The sequence below is a fragment of the Heterocephalus glaber genome, unplaced genomic scaffold, assembly GCF_053883595.1.
Source record: "Heterocephalus glaber isolate CG9 unplaced genomic scaffold, H.glaber_assembly_v1.0 deba00001586, whole genome shotgun sequence".
Classification (NCBI taxonomy): Eukaryota; Metazoa; Chordata; class Mammalia; order Rodentia; family Bathyergidae; genus Heterocephalus; species Heterocephalus glaber.
Genome location: NW_028258364.1, coordinates 18,352,138 through 18,371,119, shown reverse-complemented (window position 1 = coordinate 18,371,119; position 18,982 = coordinate 18,352,138). Strand labels below are relative to the sequence as shown.

Below are 18,982 nucleotides of genomic sequence, written 5' to 3'. Positions count from 1 at the left end.
ATTAGGATGGTCCCAAACCAGTCACTCTTGTGGTTTAGTAAACACACGCTCTTAATCCCAACATCACACACTGTAGATTCAGCCCCACTTTATGACTGCATGCGGCTTTGGGGGACATCTAGACACAAGCCATAACAGATATGATCTGATACAGGTGGTTTACATAGGGGACAGATAAATAACTGTGTTTCTACAGGTGGTTGTTAAGCTACCTGAATGCTGCTTTATGAAGAGGTGGAAAGAATCTTTACTTTCTGACCATCAGTCTTAGAAAAAGGCACCTGGGTTTAGGAAAAAGAGTCTGTTGGTTTGAAGTTCCAGAGAAAAAGTTATAATCTGGATGTAAATAGTCCAAGGTGGAAGCAAAGAGAATTCTCCAACACAGGGACATTTGTTCACTTTCCAAATGTGACCCCTGCCTGTCAGACTGCTCCATCTTTCAGGATATAATTACAAGACTGGACTGTACAGTTATAAATGGAGGACTGTAGTTGAGTCATTGCTCCCTGCATTGCTGCCAGGACTACAATGTCACACATGCACACACCTGCAAGTGGGAGCATTGCAAATGAGAAAGATGGAAGCAAAGCAGCTGTTGTCATCAGACTGACTGGCCAGCCTGTTAGCCACTCATAAAGGAGCAACACCACTGTTGTCCTGGAGACACTGCTCTGTGAGCAGTCCAAGTCCTCGAAGTTGAATAAGTAAAAGTCTCCACCTAACCTTGGAGAAACTGAATTAACTTTTTGGCTCTGGAGCATAGAACACTTACAGAATGATGATGACTCCTTCACAGAAACATGATTAAGGGAAAAGAAATCATTAACCCAGCCAGGTCACAGAGCTGGGTCAGAACAACTGTAATATATTGCCACTGTCTGCATTCAGAGAAATACATCTGCCAGTCCCCTGGCGGTCCTGGGGATCTTGTCCAATTTCAGTCCCATATCCTGATCCAAAACTAAAAATTGCTTGGTGGGATTAAAAAAAAAACCCTAAACAAAACCATGTGATAGAAAATAGTTTTTCAGTATCCTTTTTTTTCCTTTTAACTCTTATCCTCAGTGGATTCAGCCTTTTTAGAGCACCTGGTGGGATTATTTTGTACCATTGTGTCACATCTAATCTAAAGAATAAGCTTTTTAAAGGAAGAATTCATGTGTTGGGTGTTGGAATACGCTGCTAGCATTGCTTTGCCTTTTATTCATAATCACAGAAGAGCTGAAACAATGCATTTTGTGAACATTCTCCAGGGATCTTGAGGAGGTGTAAACCAAAGAGAAAGCTAGGGACTCAGTGGTGGAGACTAGGAGAGCATAAAGATGTATTTCCCACAGGATGTGCCTGTTTGGACTAAAATAAGAAGCTTTCTCCTTCCTATCCCCTACCCTGCCCCAAGCCCTTTCCGTTCCACTATTCTCTGGTGCCATGGAAAATATTTGAAGTTATGTTTCTTTTTCATAAATATTTTCCTTTTTGCTTTGATATTATTAGAAAAGACCAATTTCTAAAACAACTGTGAAGAAAGAACCGGCTGTCTTTGAATGAGCAGCCTAGCCACATTTCCTGATGTGTGTGATTTTTGACGCATATATGAAACACATCAACTTTCTCAAAGAGCATATTTCAGATGCAAGTACTGACTGTTGCTTGCTTTCCTGTTGTAACATTATAACCTCTACTTTTAGAAACTTAACTTTTGAGTCATTTTAAAACTTACCACTTAACTTTTTATATCACTTTTATTGTTACCATTCTTCCAATATTTCAAATGTATCAACTTAAAAGATAGCCCTTAAAACTGTAGCTAACTTAATCTTGAACATCAAGTATCTGTTTATGAATTTAGGTGTGGTTTTTATGAAGATGAAGCAACATAGGTTTTCTCATCTTACTTTTCGGCTGTGAGGTGCTTTTAAGCATATTACAGGCTGATGGGCCATTTTGTATTAGATTGTAGAGCATTTGTATATACAGACTTGTGCAGTAGTATACAAGAACTGTACCCATAGGAAAGGCTATTTCTTTAAACTTTCTAATGAATAATAACTGAAGAATATATTAAAATATGACCTTTTTACTTTGTAAAAATTTCTTAAGTCTATGAAATGCAGAAGTAGCAAGTTCTTTGTCTTTATATATTTTGTGCTTCCCATAATGATTCCTTAGTTTCTCCATTTTCATGATTCAGTTTTCTATTTATGCTTATTTGAGGATGGAATCTGCCTCCACTTTACATTGTAGAAACTTAAGAAACATGTTGTAGAAACTTAAGAAAGATCTGTGGAAGATTTAAATGGTCTCCAGCCTTCCCAGTAAGTTTGGAAACAGTTAGAGATGCAAAGCACTAGTGATTCCTGTATGGGATTGGGAAGGAAACACTCAGGCACTGACTGAAGGAAACAAATCTGGATTTCTCTAGGGCCCTGACATTAGGATAATATTTGCAATCCTATGGAACTTGAAAAGTGAACTATTCCGTGACCAGAACACTTCTTGTCACATAACCTCCCTAAAATGTTGTGGACTTGAGAAATATTTAAAATTTCCTGTGCTTTAGATGTTGATTTGTAGTGTAATGACTAACAGTATGCCTAAGATTAACTGCCTAAATATATAAAACTGAGAAATGGAAACTTCCTAATCTTAATTTGAGGTCATTTGGCTGGTGGGAATTCTACCACTGAACCACCAATGAGTCTATTTGGGATACACATTAAAAAAAAGTGATCTAAAAGAAACAAGTGTGAATTGAGGGTTTATCATCTTTTCATTTTTAAGTTATAGGCTGACAAATTATAGTTGTATATATTTACAGGGTACAAAGTGATGCTATGACTTATGAATCTAGAAGAAGGAAATCAAACTAACATATCCATTACTTCAAATTTTTTTGCAGTAGGAGATTTTAAATGTACTCTCTTAGTAAATTTCAAAAGTACATTATTATTTATACCATTATTGCTTCCTACTGGTACACTATGTTTCTCTGTGGGAAACCAGCAACTGTTCCTTAAACTGAGAAATGCTGCCGTCAATATAGCACTCTAAGTTTTGATTCGCTTGTCTCCACTTCTAAAATTTGGACTCACAGGAGGCAAAGATCATCTTGTGCTTAATTCTCTTGCTACTTCCTGTGCCTCGCTCCTAAGATAGAATGCCGCACAGGTTCTCTGATCCTGTGCATCTCTCCCCCTTACTTCTGTGATTATGTGCTGTAGTCAGCCTGGGTGAACTCACAGCACCCAACCAGAGCTAAGTGTTATCTATTCTTGGAAGCTTAAGATGGGAGATGACCCCTCTAGAAATCCCCATTGATCCTCACCAGGCCAAGCTATCTCGACTCTGGGTTTCCCATGTGCTTGCTCCAACAGTTCCCCCTGAACTCTGAGCTCCTTGTGCAGAGAGACTATGGGTTTCCCCACTCATATACTTAGCGCCTGACACATCATAAACCCTCCACAAATATGATTTAATAGGAAAATGATTTGTGGGAGTTTTCAATTATTGTTTATTTTCATCTTACAATTCGTATTTTTATGAAGTTTTCATAATTTGAATTCAATTGTAAATATTTAAAATGTAAGACTTTGAATTGCAGTGCTAAAATATATTAATGCTTAATATTCATTTATATATTTTTAGGTTTTACCTCAATTTTGTTACTGAAGAAGTAGAAAACCCTGAAAAGTAAGTAGCCCTATTTACTCTGAACCTTTATGAGGAATAAAGTTTAAAATTATGTAGTTAAAAAAGTAAATCTGGAGAAGGAATTCCATGTGAGTCAGTAAACTTTATCATCATCATATTGTTTTCATCATTGTTGTTATTGTCTTACACAGATAAAGTTTACTTGATTTTTTAGGGGGTTAATGATATGTAAGTAACTTATCTATATATTCTATACTTAAGGCTAAATTGTCTTTTATTAAAAAGCAGAAAAGAATAAATTTGTATTTTATGTACCCTATCTCACATGAACATGTAACTACATGGACTCTCAGCTACTCACAAGTGTAGCCTGAACTCAAAAGATTGACTGTTTTGGGCCAGGGATTTAGCTCAGTGGTTCTAGTGCCTGCCTCGCAAGTGCAAGGTCCTGAGTTCAACCCCCGGTACCAAAAAAAAAAAAGATTGGCTGTTTCTATAATATAAGTATTTTTCTTGCAAGTGTCCAATTAAAGAAAATAATATAATTAATGGAAAATTAGTTATGAAAATAACTGCAGAATGTTAGAAGAGGTTGTAAATTTGGGCAGCTGAATGATTATTATTTTTACATTTTCTTCCTCTCTTCCTTATCTCTCTTTCTCTCCCTTTCTCACTCTCTCTCTTCTCTCTTTCTCTTTTTTTTCCTGTAAAGCATGTTGAATCCAAGGTCTCATATATGCTAGACAAGTGCTCTACAACTGAATTACATCCCCAGTCCTATTTTTATGTATTCTTTCTAAATAATAATGTGATAATTAGATGATTATATATATAATATTTATATGGTTTCTAAAACAAACTAGGAAAAATGATTTTTATAATTTTTTTCTTAGTACATACTATGATTTGTATATAACATTTCAGTTTGTACAGAAAAATGACATAAAATATGTGAGCTAAAGAGGAAAAACTTAAGCATAATGTAAAGTACAAACTATAAAGTTATTTAATTCACATCACTTTTATTCAACATCTCTATGTTCCAATTATTTTGTTAGGCATATTGTACATAAGTAGGCTTGTCTTCAAGTACTTGTTTTATTGTTTATTTGATGAATCAAATGTATAGACAATGTTAAGAGTATGATCGATACCACAATTGGTTATTGACTCAATTTGTCAGAGAAGAAAGATTTTATCTAGGTAGATGTTCCTTATATAGATTCCTAAATGAATAAGTTAATAATTTTTCTCCAAATAAATATATATGTATACATATATATAATATATACGTGTATATAATATATATTTATATATGTTATATTATATATACACATATATGTATATATTATATATACACATATATGTATATATTATATATACATATATATATTATATATACATATATATGTATATATTATATATATATATATGACAGAAAGAGAGAGAGAGACAAACAGACAAACAGGCTTGACTTCTAAGAAAAGGAACAACAGGTACAAAGGTGAGTCAGTGTGAATAGCCTGTACATCAGAGCGTATGCCTATGGGTTGACAGCTTGAATTAAGATGGACTAAGAAATTCTAGCACCACATGTATTGGGAGACAGTAAACTGATTAGGTCTGGGTGAGGGTATGAGGGGTGTCAGAGTATAGAACACACAAGCCAGCAATGGATGTCAAAATGATGTTTCATAGTATCTGATTCAACTGCTATGCAAATCAATATGTAATTTCAACACGGAGAAAGCTATTCTATTAAGAAATATGACTAACTTGTAACACTATTGTCGTATTTGCAACTGGGATTGGAAGCAGAGATCACATATTTACCAGGAACTAGTTCTAATAATACTTGGAAATGATGAGCTACCTTATAACTGCAAACTCATATGTAGAGATAAATAGGTTGCCCTGTCTTGTTAGTTTTTGAGAATAGTTAGTATATAAGTGGCAATGCAGAGAAAAAAACAGCGCTTACTAGATGTTATATAAAACATTTATTGGGCCAGGGATTTAGCTCAGTGGTTTCACCGCCTGCTTCGCAAGCACAAGGACCCGAGTTCAATCCCTGGTACCAAAAAAAAAAAATTTATTGAATTTCCATTATGTGAAAGAAATAACTACAGTCTGTGACTATGACTTCTACATCTAAAAATATTTTAAAGAGACCAATTACTAAAATCACGTGCAATTGTAGATTTGTTGATAGGCCTACAATATAATATTTATTATGTGATATATCAGTGGTGTACATATAATTCTCAGCTTATATCATTCATTTCTTTTAATGTTATTTAAGTTTAAACCTAGTTTTGTTTCCCATGTATTCATTAATGTAGTATATATTAAATGTATCTTTAAGCTATTTATGCCATGGTTACTCCAACCTGAATTTCTAATGTATTCCACCAGAATGGCTTGCTACTCAGAGTTTCTCTTTCTCCCTCCTCTTTTCCTTAATTTAATTTCTTAGTTTCACAAACTAATAATGTCTGTGAGTCAGTGTATATACCAATACCAAGAAATAGTAATGCAGTGTGGTTGTTTTGGTTTGTTTTTCTATGGCAAAGAAATTTTCTCATCTCAAAACCCAGAAATGACAACAGCATGTACCTCACAGGACCATGTTGAGTTAATATGTATGAGGTACTTAGATTCCTGGCTGTCGCTTTTTAATCTCTACATAGGTGTTGGTGGTTGGAACTACTATTATAGTTATTTCCTTGTTTTAGAGCAAGGTAAGCTGTTATTCACATAATAGTGTTTTCTAGGTTTTCATATCTCAAGCAATTATTTTTCTTCAGTGCTTTTGAAAGAAATATGAAAACTCATTGCACATCATGGAAATCTCTGTCATGATTTAGATATAGATGTTCCCCAAATGGCCCGTGCATTCAGAGGTGGGCTTTGGAAGGTGATCGGATTTTGAGGGCACTACATCTGGCTTGTTTTCAGGAGAATGGGGCCTGGTTAGAGGCAGTTTACTGAGGGTGTGACCTGGAAGGGGATATCTCATGCCAGGTTCTAACCTTGGCTCTCTCCAGTCCCTGACCACCACAATGAAGGAAGCTTTCCTCCACACCACGCCCTTCCACCATGCTTTTTCTGTATTTGAACCTGACGGCCATGGACCGTTAACTTCAGAAACTGTGAGCCAAAATAAACTCCTCCTTTAAGATGTGGCTGTCAAGTATTGTGTCTCAGCCATTAGGAAAGTAATTAAAACACCTATACTCTAAATTTTCAGTGCTGAAGAAACTTTTGATACCATTTTGTTCCCTCACATTGGATGCCTAGATATTCAATTGTTACATGGAAATTTCTATGTAAAATTTAACTGACATATTTATTTTCTCAAAAGTAAAATATGAGAGGTCCATAAGGCATTCTTTTTAGTATACAATAAAGGCTAATATTGTACTACATATTTATCAACCAAAGTAACTCAGGGTTTTGTGCAATTTGGGGCTTTTATTTTTGAGATGATATCTCCTGGTAATGTTAATAATCAGTTTAGGTCCTCAAATCTGAATTTTATCTTTAAAAGTCAGAGAATTCTTTGGGAAATACTTAGGGGTGAATACCAAGAACAGATGGTAAAATCATAAGAATCTAGTCCAGATGTGTAATTTGTATTATTTTATAGGTGGACACAGTTCCAAAATACTTTCAGTTACAAGGGAGGATAATTATGATTGCATCCCCTTTGTGACGTGCCAAGATAAATGCGTTTTGCAATCACCAAGGTATGTGTGCCCAGGTGTGCCGCAACACACAGCTTTCTGGCAGTAGGTGAAATGACTCATCAGTCAAAGCTACAACACCTTTTACTATCCTCCTCCACTTAGGCAATAAAATTTTCCTGAAATTGTGACCTAATGAGAAAGGTGGTAATTAATTTGCCTCATTGAAAATAGCAGTGTGCTTTAAAATACGTAGAATGCAGAGTAAAGTTTCAAAACCTTTCATTTTGAGAAATCTTTCAAGTTACCTCATATTATTCTGTGAAATAATTTCACAGCTGCTTCTATAGATATGCCTTATAGAATATTTCCTTAAGTGTTGCAGCAAGTGTGAGGGAAACTTGGACAAAATCTCTGTTTATATAATTGTATTCATCATATTGAGGTATTTTGGCATGGCTTGTCTTGTAATGGTTTCCTCTTTATGAGTAGCTTTGAGTTTATGGAAGTAAGAATCTTTCAAATATAATAATTTCTATTGTAATAACATAAAGGTATTGCTTTTAATAATTACTGCATGCTGACTGGCTCCACAAATGAATCTGTTAGAATAAGAATAGTATTTTGAGGGATATGAATGTCTACAGTTTGAACCATGAAGGTCATAGAATTCCAAGGAATACCTGATTTTTAAAATGTTACTGTCCCATAACATGACATGCAAAATAATAATGGCTAATAATACATACATAAAAATCAAAGTGTTTTCACAAATATAATGAATTTCACCTTATGTCATTACTTGTGTGGGGAATATATAATCTGTCATTGTTCAAAAAGTTACACAATGCAGCAAACATATCACTGAGATGTATAACGTTTGTAATCCTATTCTTAGATTGATAAATCATGTCTTGTGTTGATGAAAGCTAAAAAATGAATTGCTTTGCTTTGACCTTGGGGTCTGACATTAGTCAGTTTGTCTATTAGACTTGTTCCCATGTTCTTCTCACTCCATTTATTCCTTCTGTTCTGAAGAGTTGGAAATAGTAGACTTAGAGGAAGTCAGGAAACCTTGCTATCATTAGTCATTTCTGAAGAACAGGTTATCAACATGCTCTGAATAATCAACTTTAATAGAAGGTTTAAATAATCAGAGTGTCATGTTTAATTAATACTTTACCTGCTTCCAATTTATATTAATTGATGCCTCAAAGTCATCACATCTTGTACAATGATAACTTAGAAGAAGAGAAACTTGGTTTGGGAAAAATGTCCAGACATCTTTAAGGCAATGTGATCCATCAGATTGGTTTACAAGGGCCCCCAAACAATCAAGTTGTTTGCATTCATTTGCGATGTCATAGTCCTGCATTTTTAGTAAATGTGTCTTAGTTCCTTATTGACTGTTTAAATCCTTATTATGCTACTTGCATGGTCTATTATTTACAGGCCTTAGAAAACTATTAGCCTGATTAAAACACAGCAAGACAAAACAAAAAAAACCAAAACAAAATCTTTCCTAAATGTATCCTAGGCAGGTTGTATGACAAAAGATTAAAGGTCGATTGTAAGTCTTCTTGTTTTGCATTTTGGCATTTTAAGAATGCAGCTTTTTATAGCAGACAGATATTCTTCATATGTTTTGTTGATTTCTAATTTACTAGAAAAGAGCATACACAATGTTTCTGCTATGTATATGTAGATTATAGCAAAATTTTGTGTCTTTTTAGTATAAGGAAATGTAGTATACATTCTTAGAATATTTACAAAGTTTCTTTTATGAATACCCAAGTGATAAATGTTCTTATCATGTAAAATAATTTTTATAGAAAGTTACCTTACTGTAAATGAATGCATATAGAAACATCTCTATTTTTAAACAGATTTCATTTATAAAAATATTTATCAAATTACTCTTTAAAAATGAGGTCTCCTGATGGAGGATTTTAAAGTTTTCAACCCATTATGAGGCAAATTGCTTCTGAATCTTTGTTTACTACTTTCAAATGGATGGTAATAATCCCTATATTACAGTTCTCCTGAGGTTGTGAGGATAAAATATATGAAATTGAAAAATGTTAATGAGCTCTTCAAGTAATATAAATTGTAAAATTAAATTTTATTCAAGTTCACAAAGATCTTCCCTGTAGCAAGATGAAACCTCTCTTTATTCATGAAATCAGGCATTGCTAGAAGTGTCTTTAATGTGCCGCTTTTATTCTTCAATTGCTAAAATAACTGATACCCAAATTAAAATAGTTTGCTTTTGCGCTTTTTCTTCAGAAATGTACATAAATTTGGTGAATTCACTTTAGAATGTGTTCCATAACAGGAGTATAATTATACTGGTAGGGGCACCAGGACAGATAAAGGCCATTATCTGGCCAGGTGTCACGGAGAAGAGATGACTCTGTGTTCAGAAAACAAGGTCACCAAGCTGCTCTTCGTTGCTTTTGTTTAGTCTAAAAGTTTCTCCTGATGGAACATGTGGTTGAGGTACCTTGAGATCAAAATTCTTGGATTTCTCAGCTTTGCATATGCATAAAAAATACATTTGGTTCCAAGACAATTTGTTCATATAAGGCTGAAGTGTCATATAATTGGTGCAGAAATTATAGAATTATAATATTTTATAGTGATGTAATCAAAGAAGATGGATATCAATCCACGATGTGTTTTGTGGGAGCCATTTAGCGTTTTTTAAATTTAAATTTAAATTTTAAGTATCTCAACCCCATCATGAGCTAAAATTTGAAGGGCAATGCTTTGCATTGTTTTTGACTTCCCTTTATACTGTTTCTTTCTAAGTTTAAATTTTAATCTTACTGGAGCCTAGAATAATAAACTCATGTTTTAGGAGCAGTTTCTGTTCCCATTAGCCAACAGCAAGTGGTACTACAAGTAGAGTGATAGACCACAGAATTTCAGGATGGGGAGGATTTGGAGATCATCTTGTCGTTTTTAACCAGATGCACAATTTTCCTCTCTGTTATCTTTAAACAGCAGTAATTCATGTAAGATAAGATTGAAAAAAAAACTGGCTATAACTACCTTGAACTTGGCTGCCTATATGTTTCTCTTGCTTATGGTGATCTGCAACCTTGTAACTTCTTTGACCATTTCTACCTTAGATAAATTATTGGCTGAGTGGCATAAACAGGGTGGACAATGGCTTTACTGCAGTAGGTATGACCCAAATAGGAATCACATCAGAGGTATATCTCTGGCATCTATCAGACTGTGCTGTTGTCACATTCAAACATCAACTCACCTATTTTTATCTGTTCTTATTTGGAAGGCAATATCTTCTGTAATCAAAAGTATTAAGTCAGGTGAGATTATCTTTTGCTTTTAAATTTATATTTTTGTAGCACCCGCTTATCCATATTCTCATGTATGCAGATAAGCTACCTTGCACTCTTCTCTATTTGTGTATCTGAAAGTCAGGTGATTGTGCCCAAAATGTGGTTCAGACGTACAGTTTACATTCTGGGTCCTGCTTAGTGAAAAATACCTTAAACAGCTAAAATGTAGTCTATGGCCTGCTGCTCTTTGGACAGTCATGCAGACTCAATGTTGTTTAAAGATTCATTTTGAAATAGAATAATGTCACATGGTGCTCTTTGAGAGCAGAGACAAAATACATCCAGGTCACTATATCCACACATTCCATGCCTGAAATCATTTTAATCATTTCTTTCATGTCATTTTTTACATTGCCTCAGTTTATCCGTCTACTCAAGAAAATGAGTGAGTTTTGAATTTTTATACACATAAGTTAAAACTTTATTACCAGTTAACCCATCTAAATTAACCAAGTAAAGTTGAGAGTATAGTGAAGAAAAATTTTCTTTACTCTTTTTTTTTTTTTTTTTTTGGTACTGGGGATTGAACTCGGGTCCTTGTGCTTGCACAGCAGGCAATGAAACCACTAAGCTAAATCCCTGTCCTAGTTTCTTTACTCTTGTGAACTATATATATTTACTTACGACTCTTTGAAAATAGCACTGGCTCAGGAAATCAAAATTCTAATTCTGTCTCCTCTTAACTAACTGTTTGACCTTGGATAGACCTCTGAATACCTTCTGAATCTTTGTTTATCACTTTTAAAAGGAAGGTAATAATCTTTTTGTTATGGTTCTCTTCGGGTTGTGAGGATAAAATACAGGAAATTCAAATATGTTAATGAACTTGACAAGTAATGTACAAACAACATCTGCAACCCAAACCTATATTCTTCAAAGATTATAATATTTTATAATTTTGGAAAAAAATTAGCAGATTAGGGCAGTTGTTTTATGAATAAGGGATTTATTAATCAGCTTGAAAAGCTGTACATCATCTTCAGAGTATCCAATTATTTAGTGGTTAAAAGGTTTCAGAATATAATGAGAGATCCTTTTTATTTCATAGCCACTAACCTCCCTCAGGTGACATATACTCACACATCATAATGACAACAAATTTCTTTGGCAGATTTTTTTTCTCTCTTCTGAACCAAATATTTGTATGTCCACACCGATGTTGTCATTGTCACACTGTTGGCCAATTGTGCCGATACAATGGATGGATTGTTTGCATTTCTACTACCGCCACCTACTTTCAGGTTCACTATCTTACCAGAAATGCTATCATGAAGTCTGAGAAACGAGGTCAGATCTGAGTGGCTGGTCTTACGTATTTACCTTTTCCAGAACAGAAGCGATTGACTTGGTACAAAACAGGAGAATACAGCACAAGTTTACTCCCAGTGAGCTTTTGTGAAATTTTGCCTACTTTAAAATAAATGCTTTTATTAAAATAAGAATAAATAGTATTTTTTAATGTGACTCATAAATGGATTATAGGGTAAAGGTTATGCATCAGATTATTTTTAACAGCATAATGTGTTTTATCTCCATTCTGCAGGACAGAAAGCTGAAATTTAGAGAGGTAAAGTAACTTCTGGCCGTATAGTTCACCAGTGGGAAGCTTAGGATCGGACTCCATGTTTGACTGGCTCCAGAGCTTGTACTCTTTCTAACATGCCACTTGGTCTCCTGGGAGGTAAAGGAGAAGTGGTCCATGAGTGTACCAAGTGGTTTAATGGCTAATTAAGGAAGTAACATTGCTGTAGATGAAGAAGTTAGAGGAAGTGTGGGACCTAGAAAAGCAGAACAGAGAAATAAAGATATCAGACAGGGTGTGGCATGTCCGAAGCCACAGAAGCATTGATAGTTGTAAGGAATAATGTGTAGACTGCTTCTGCTAATGCAAGGGTCTGTGAAGATGAGCTCTTAAAGACAAGATGGAAGTAGAATGAGGATGTTAGCATATGGTGAGCCTTAGCCTCCAGTAGAAAAATTTTGGTCTTACCAAGTGTTCAGGGAGACTGTGTGGGAGAGTCCTCTAACAAGTTTTTGTTGTATTGAAGTCAGTATGTGGGGAAGATTAATGTGATGGCAGGTTCAGGGGCTTTTCTTGTAATGCATATATAGTGAGACAGTTGTAGTCCGTTAAGACATTTCAGTCTTCTCTTGAATGTTTATTTTTTAACAAACCAAGTATTTTTAAGAAGTTAATTGCTTGCTATACTTGCCCCATTGCTAAAGACAGACAAGGTGACTCAGCGTGTGGCAGAAATGCTGGTAAAGAGCACCCTAATTGTGACACTGTCCCAGCCCAGAGCTATGGCTTAAACTGCTCAGAAAAAATTGAATCAACATTGTGTTCACATTTTCTCTTTGAAAATGTAGAGTTGTCTTTTTTATTAAATGAAAAAGATGATCACCTGTTTTCCATGCCCAGTGGAAGAGCAAATTAGATTGATGAGAAGATTATTTTAAAATAAAATTTATATTTCAGAAGTATTCAAACGAGAATTTGGTTAGGCACTGGAATTCTCAAAATAGAAAGGATTATTATTTAGTAGCAATTCCTGAGATATTTAATTTGAAAAAAATGAGACATGCTATTATCTAATCTTGCTTCTAGTAATATTATGATTCTATTTTCAGATTAACAAGTCTATGGAAACCATTACAAGCAAATACTACATTTAAGGCTTGTGCTGTGGGTGTGTACTAGTGAGATTAAAGAAACCCTAGGTTAGATTTTTAAGGTCAAATAGAAATTCTAGGTCAGAGTGTGTAAATATTTCAAACAAAATATGCTGAAGATTTGCCTTTTGGTCATTTGGTATTGTAGGTGAAGGGTAGGTTAAAATGCTAGCACAGGACAAGAGCCAGGCTGGGGGAAGTTGGCACTGCTAGGCCCAGTGCTGGTCCCACTGGTGGTCTGGCAATAGCTCTGAAAGTGGATGCAACTGGTGAAGGTTCTACATTTAGTTCTGAAATAATTAATTTTGTGACCTTAGCTGTGACCTTTTGATTCTCCTGCTTATGAGCTACCAAAAAGGAATGGTACGTAGCAAATTCTGAGTTTCTTTTCAACTCTGGAAGGTCCTAGGATTCTTGTCAGTGACACACAAATACCAAGTGTGACAAGGAGAGTACATCATCATGGCAGTGAAGCCCAGGGCAGAAATGTGAACAGGAGATCTTCTTAAGAGAAGTTGGAGGGACACATGAAGGAAAGATAAGGGGAAAGGGATTCTGTGGTCATGTCTCCAGCTTGTGATGATTAGGAGAGCAAGCAGGACCAAAGCTTCCTGGGTTAATTTTAAAAATGGAAAATAGTTTAGAAGGGCGGATGGAGGAAATGAGTTCAGGTTTGCTCATGGTGAGAACTTAGTTATTAGATATGAAGAGCTAGGGTCAGATCTAGGGCATGGGATCTGATTAGGGTCACCTTAAGTACAGGGTGTTGGGGTCTATGGAATGCATCAGGAATAGCACAGGTGTTAATAGTGCTTGTTGAGGGGTTATTAATGTATGACCATGAATTCATTTTATTTACTAGTTTTTGATCACATATGCCCATAAAAGGTATAGAGTGGTCTGTAAACCTCTGAGGTCCAGAGGATTTATTTTACTCTTTTGCTCTGTGGTTTATTATTTTTCTCAAGAGCATAGCCACATGCAGAGAGTAATCTTTGTGGACAGTTCTGCTACATTTAAGAATTAGATATTCTCAGGCAGGCCTACTTCATGGTGGCCCACTTTTCTAATCACAGCACTTTGTGAGGCTGAGTCAGGAGGATCACAAGTTCAAGACAAGCCTGGGCATTAAAAGAATTTATCGAGACCCTGTCTCAAAATAAAAATGAAGCAAAGGGCTGGGGATGTAGTTTAGTGTAAAGGCTCTGAGTTCATCCCCCAGGACTGCGAAATAAATAAATAAATAGGAATTAAGGAATTCAACATTCCCAACCATACAAGGATTACATTTTATGCTGGCTACCTAAAGATAAGAGAAGAGAGAAGAGATCTTTGTTATAGCTTACAAAAGTATATATTCATTCCATTTCCCAGCTGTTAGAAGAGTATCCTAATGCTTACTTTACAGAGGTGCATTGAGAATTAGAGATAATAAACTGATGTGTCTGGAAATACCATGATTATATGAAAATGGCATGATTATGGTAGACACTTATTCAATGAGAGACTATCTACTTTGAATTTTTGTTGTTAAGCATCATGTTGCCAGCTCATTTGTAAACTCCTGGGAAGTACTAGATCATGATTAGTATACCTGGGTAAACTATTTATTTTCTGCATTACTTGAGGGTTGGGTTTGATAGACATTATCACAAGGTAAAAGTTACCTTTGTTTGAAACATCTACATTGGAGGTTGTTTTACAACACATGCACTGTTTCTGTAATTGGTTTTCTAAAATCACATGGTTTTCCTGACTCTTTACAATTGCATCATTCTCTTTCTGTTTCTTGTATGTTCTTTCCCTTGTTTAAAATGATAGAAATGGACCAGGTAGCTCTATCTGTGACAAAAGCTTACCAGTGATCCATACTAGTGCACATTAATTGAGAATGCCAAGATCAGATATAAAGGGCACTGTTTTACATAGTAAGCTGTGGAGTACTACATAGAAAATTGTGAAATTAAGTACATGGTACAGTACTGAAATATGTCACAATATGTAAATAACTGAAGCTTGTCATATGTGGTCTTATCATTCAACATGAGAGAGTAGGGAGTAGAATACAAGACTTTAGGAGCCAAGTTGTTTCCGGGCCTTGGTCAACACCCCATCGCAAATGCTTTTCATAGAACTACCAAGTCCTACTCCCTCTTTCAAAGTGCCAGATCTGGTGGGTTTTCATGACGCCATGTGTCCTTCCTCCCTCACAGTCTACTTGGAATGACATGGTCATTTTCTTAGAGTTAGCTAGCAGAGTGGGTGTAAATGTCTCTAAGTCTCAAAATATGTTCCAGTTTTCACAGTACCTGTGTCCAAAAATAGTTCTGTACATATTTACCTTTTTCCATTTGCATATTGGCATGACTGTGTTTGTTAATCCAACTTATTGTCCTGGTTAAAACCACAATAAACTTAACTTTGACCGAATAAATCACAAAGATCTGCAATGTTAATTTGGAAGGGAGAGCAGCCATTAAATTTCTCAACACTTTCATTGTAAAGACAGAAGAAATTGAAGCCATAGAAATTGATTAATTTGTCTGTATTTACAAGTAAAATCTTGATCCCTTTTGCGGGGTGCTTTCCAAACACTTAGGAGTATTGAATACAAATCTAAGAGAAATGGCCACAGCAAGATTTTAGCCTTGAAATTAGCCACAGGGGGAATATAATCATTAGGAGTGACCTGCATGTCATTTGAGAATAGACTAAAACTGCTTTTAAAAATGTGTAAAAGCATTAACATTTGCTTATATTCAACTTTCTAAAGCTGTTATTTAAACAGATAATGAAAGAAGGTCTTGGGCTAGTGGATGTAAGGAATCTATTCCAGGTCGTTTACTGAAGGTCATTTGGTTATAAGATTAAAACAGTAAATTTAAATGCTGATATGTTAGAATATTTTAAGGAAATAGCTGCCTTTTATTGTCTCTAATATCTTTACAGATACCTTGGCTCTTCAAATAGGTTTGACATCTCTTTGGGGGGCAGTATTTAATTTTTCTGCTATTGATATTGTCAAACAGTCAAACCTCCACTTCCTATATCCTGGCTTGAGGCAAGAAAAGAGAGATTGATATAGAAAACAGGATTAACTTTTGTTTTCAGCCAGAAAGTGACAAAAGAAGTGAGTCGGATAGATAGCGAGTGGAGGTCAGGATTCTAGGCACTGTTTTACAGCTGCTCGGGGTCTTGGGTATGAAAGGTTAAATATGTTTTAAATCTATGTAAGTATTTAGCTATTTGATCTTCATGGGGCAATGTCCTCTTGCTGATTAGTCATGACCATGTGGCAAATGTTAGGAGGAAGCAGCTGCAGGTTGAACTCAGTGATATTGCTTTCTGAACCCTGGAGCTGTTTGCCTTTATGCCAAACCACAGCCTGAACGGCTAACTTCAGCAAGGGGGGAGGCTTCAGTTTGGATATGTAGGTGCTTTCTAAACCTCCAGTTTATGATGCTAGCCTGTCATTAGGCAGAGTAGGTATTTCCTGTTCTCCAAGGAGGTTGTTAATACTTCTCCTGTTGTTGCCATTTCTAGAGGGACTCATGGGTGGAATTTCCTGACCTCTTGACTTTGCCTTCCCTTCTCCATTCCTCTGTTGCAGGGACCTGAGCTGCTCAACATACCCCGATTGTCCTTTTTCCATGTTTTCCCGATGCACACAAAATATTCCTTCCAGTTTTGAATTGGGGAGACTCAAGTTTCCTTGTAGTAGTTCTGATCCAATGATTCATTTAGTCATGTGACTGGAAGAAAAATTCCTATGCACTCTTTACCCTACTACGAGACATTAAAGTAACATTTTCAATCACTGGAAATGGTTTTTGTAGGATTTTCAATATTACACAATATCGCCATCCCTGTTAAAAGATGGCCAGAATTTAAAATGCTAAAAGAGTTAAGCATAAGAAATTTAAAACATCTGTAATTTCCAAATCACATCAAATGAAAGTACTGATTGTTATAACGTTGACGTTTTGACTGCACTCCCATGAGTGGATGGATGTGTACACAAATATGTATTGTATTATATTATCCCGGTGATGTATTTAGTTATAAATACATCATCGGGCTAATCCACTGATGAGTACCATGGCCCAGGAGCCAGTTGTCTTCTCAAACCCCCACCTATGAGTGCATGAGGGTTGGGAACATCTAGATATAAACCGTAACAAGTGGTATATTTCTTGGTAGATTTACCAATATTTACTCATTTCCAATTTTATAGGTGTTGAAAAATTTTCCAATTTTTTCTTAATGCAGTAATGCTGGATTATACATCTCTGACATAAATCTTTACATATCCAATTATTTTCCTACAATACATATCCAGGAGGGAATTTTTAAAAGGCAATGCATTTTCAAAAGCCTCTTTTTCTGTTGCCAAATTACTTTTCAAAGTGGGTATTTCAATTTCCTCTCCCAATACCAGTGGTTAAGAATATTTATTAGCACTGATACAAAAGTCTTCACTAATTGAAAAGCAAAAACTATATTGTTTTAATTTGCGTTTATTTGACCACTTGAGGTCAACATTTACTCCATATTCCCTTTGTAGTTACACATGACCCCATTTTGGAGCATTAAATATTGGTGGTTCCATAGAATTCTGTGTGTATTGAGTATTAATTCTTTATTATATTGTTTACAAAACATTTGTTCCAGGTCTTCATGTTACTTAAGTTTCTTTGAATTTGTAGTTAATACAGTAATATTGTGTTTATGATCACAGATTTTTTCTGCATCCCTAGATCACTTAAATTTCATTTATATTTTCTATGTATGTTTTCTAGTTTCTTTTTTACATTCAACACTTTATCTGTAATGGATTTTTTTAGCCTGATACTATGTAGGTTCCTGATTTTTCCTCAGATATCCCAATGTCTTCATATGGAATCATCATATTACCTCTTTTTAATAATATTTAAAAATAATTACTTAATAAATTATTAAATAACATTACTTATTTTATACTTGTATTATAAATGATGATCATTGTTATGATGTTATATATTAAGTTTTTATGTTATGTACAAAGTTGTATTTCATGGTAACACATTCTTCACTTATTAATTTATCAGTCAATTACTACATAGTTTTATTATTTTAAATTTATAAAACCTTTTTATTATTATAAGTTTATAATACTCTTTTTCTGGAGGGAAAGGTGACCTGAATTATTAGTTTTTATTTCTGAATAAATTGACACTCAATATAATTGAGTATCGGCAGTTTTTACTCTTAGATTACTATGTTTATAAAAGTAATCTATACAGTGCTTTGAAATTTAAAGCTCATTGCTTTTTTAAATTATGTTGGTAGTGTAATCTCTAATTATAAAACCTGAGCTATGTAAAGATATACTTTATGTGTGTGGCCGATATCTTTAAAGTCTAGAAATTTTTCTGTGTGTGGTAGTTAATTACTATCTTGGCTTCCTTTTCTTCTTTCAGATTTAAAAAGCTGTTAACTAATTAAAGTAACCTCCAAGTATTTGCCAATAACATTAATTTTTCTCTTTTTTTCCTTTTAGTCTTTTTGCTCCCTGAACCTTTTTAATAGAGCAACCTTTAAAGATGATTATCTATTTCTCAGAAT

At 34.8% G+C, this 18,982-nt stretch overlaps 1 protein-coding gene across 1 annotated transcript in view; it reads left to right on the top strand.

The window, feature by feature from the left end:
* The window catches only part of Slc7a11 (solute carrier family 7 member 11), a 73,087-nt gene that overhangs the window by 27,145 nt on the left and 26,960 nt on the right, over window positions 1-18,982 (top strand). Inside the window, exon 6 of the mRNA XM_021236499.2 lies at window positions 3,646-3,690. Within this exon, the coding sequence (XP_021092158.1) occupies window positions 3,646-3,690 (45 nt within the window). The remainder of the gene's footprint in view (window positions 1-3,645; window positions 3,691-18,982) is intronic.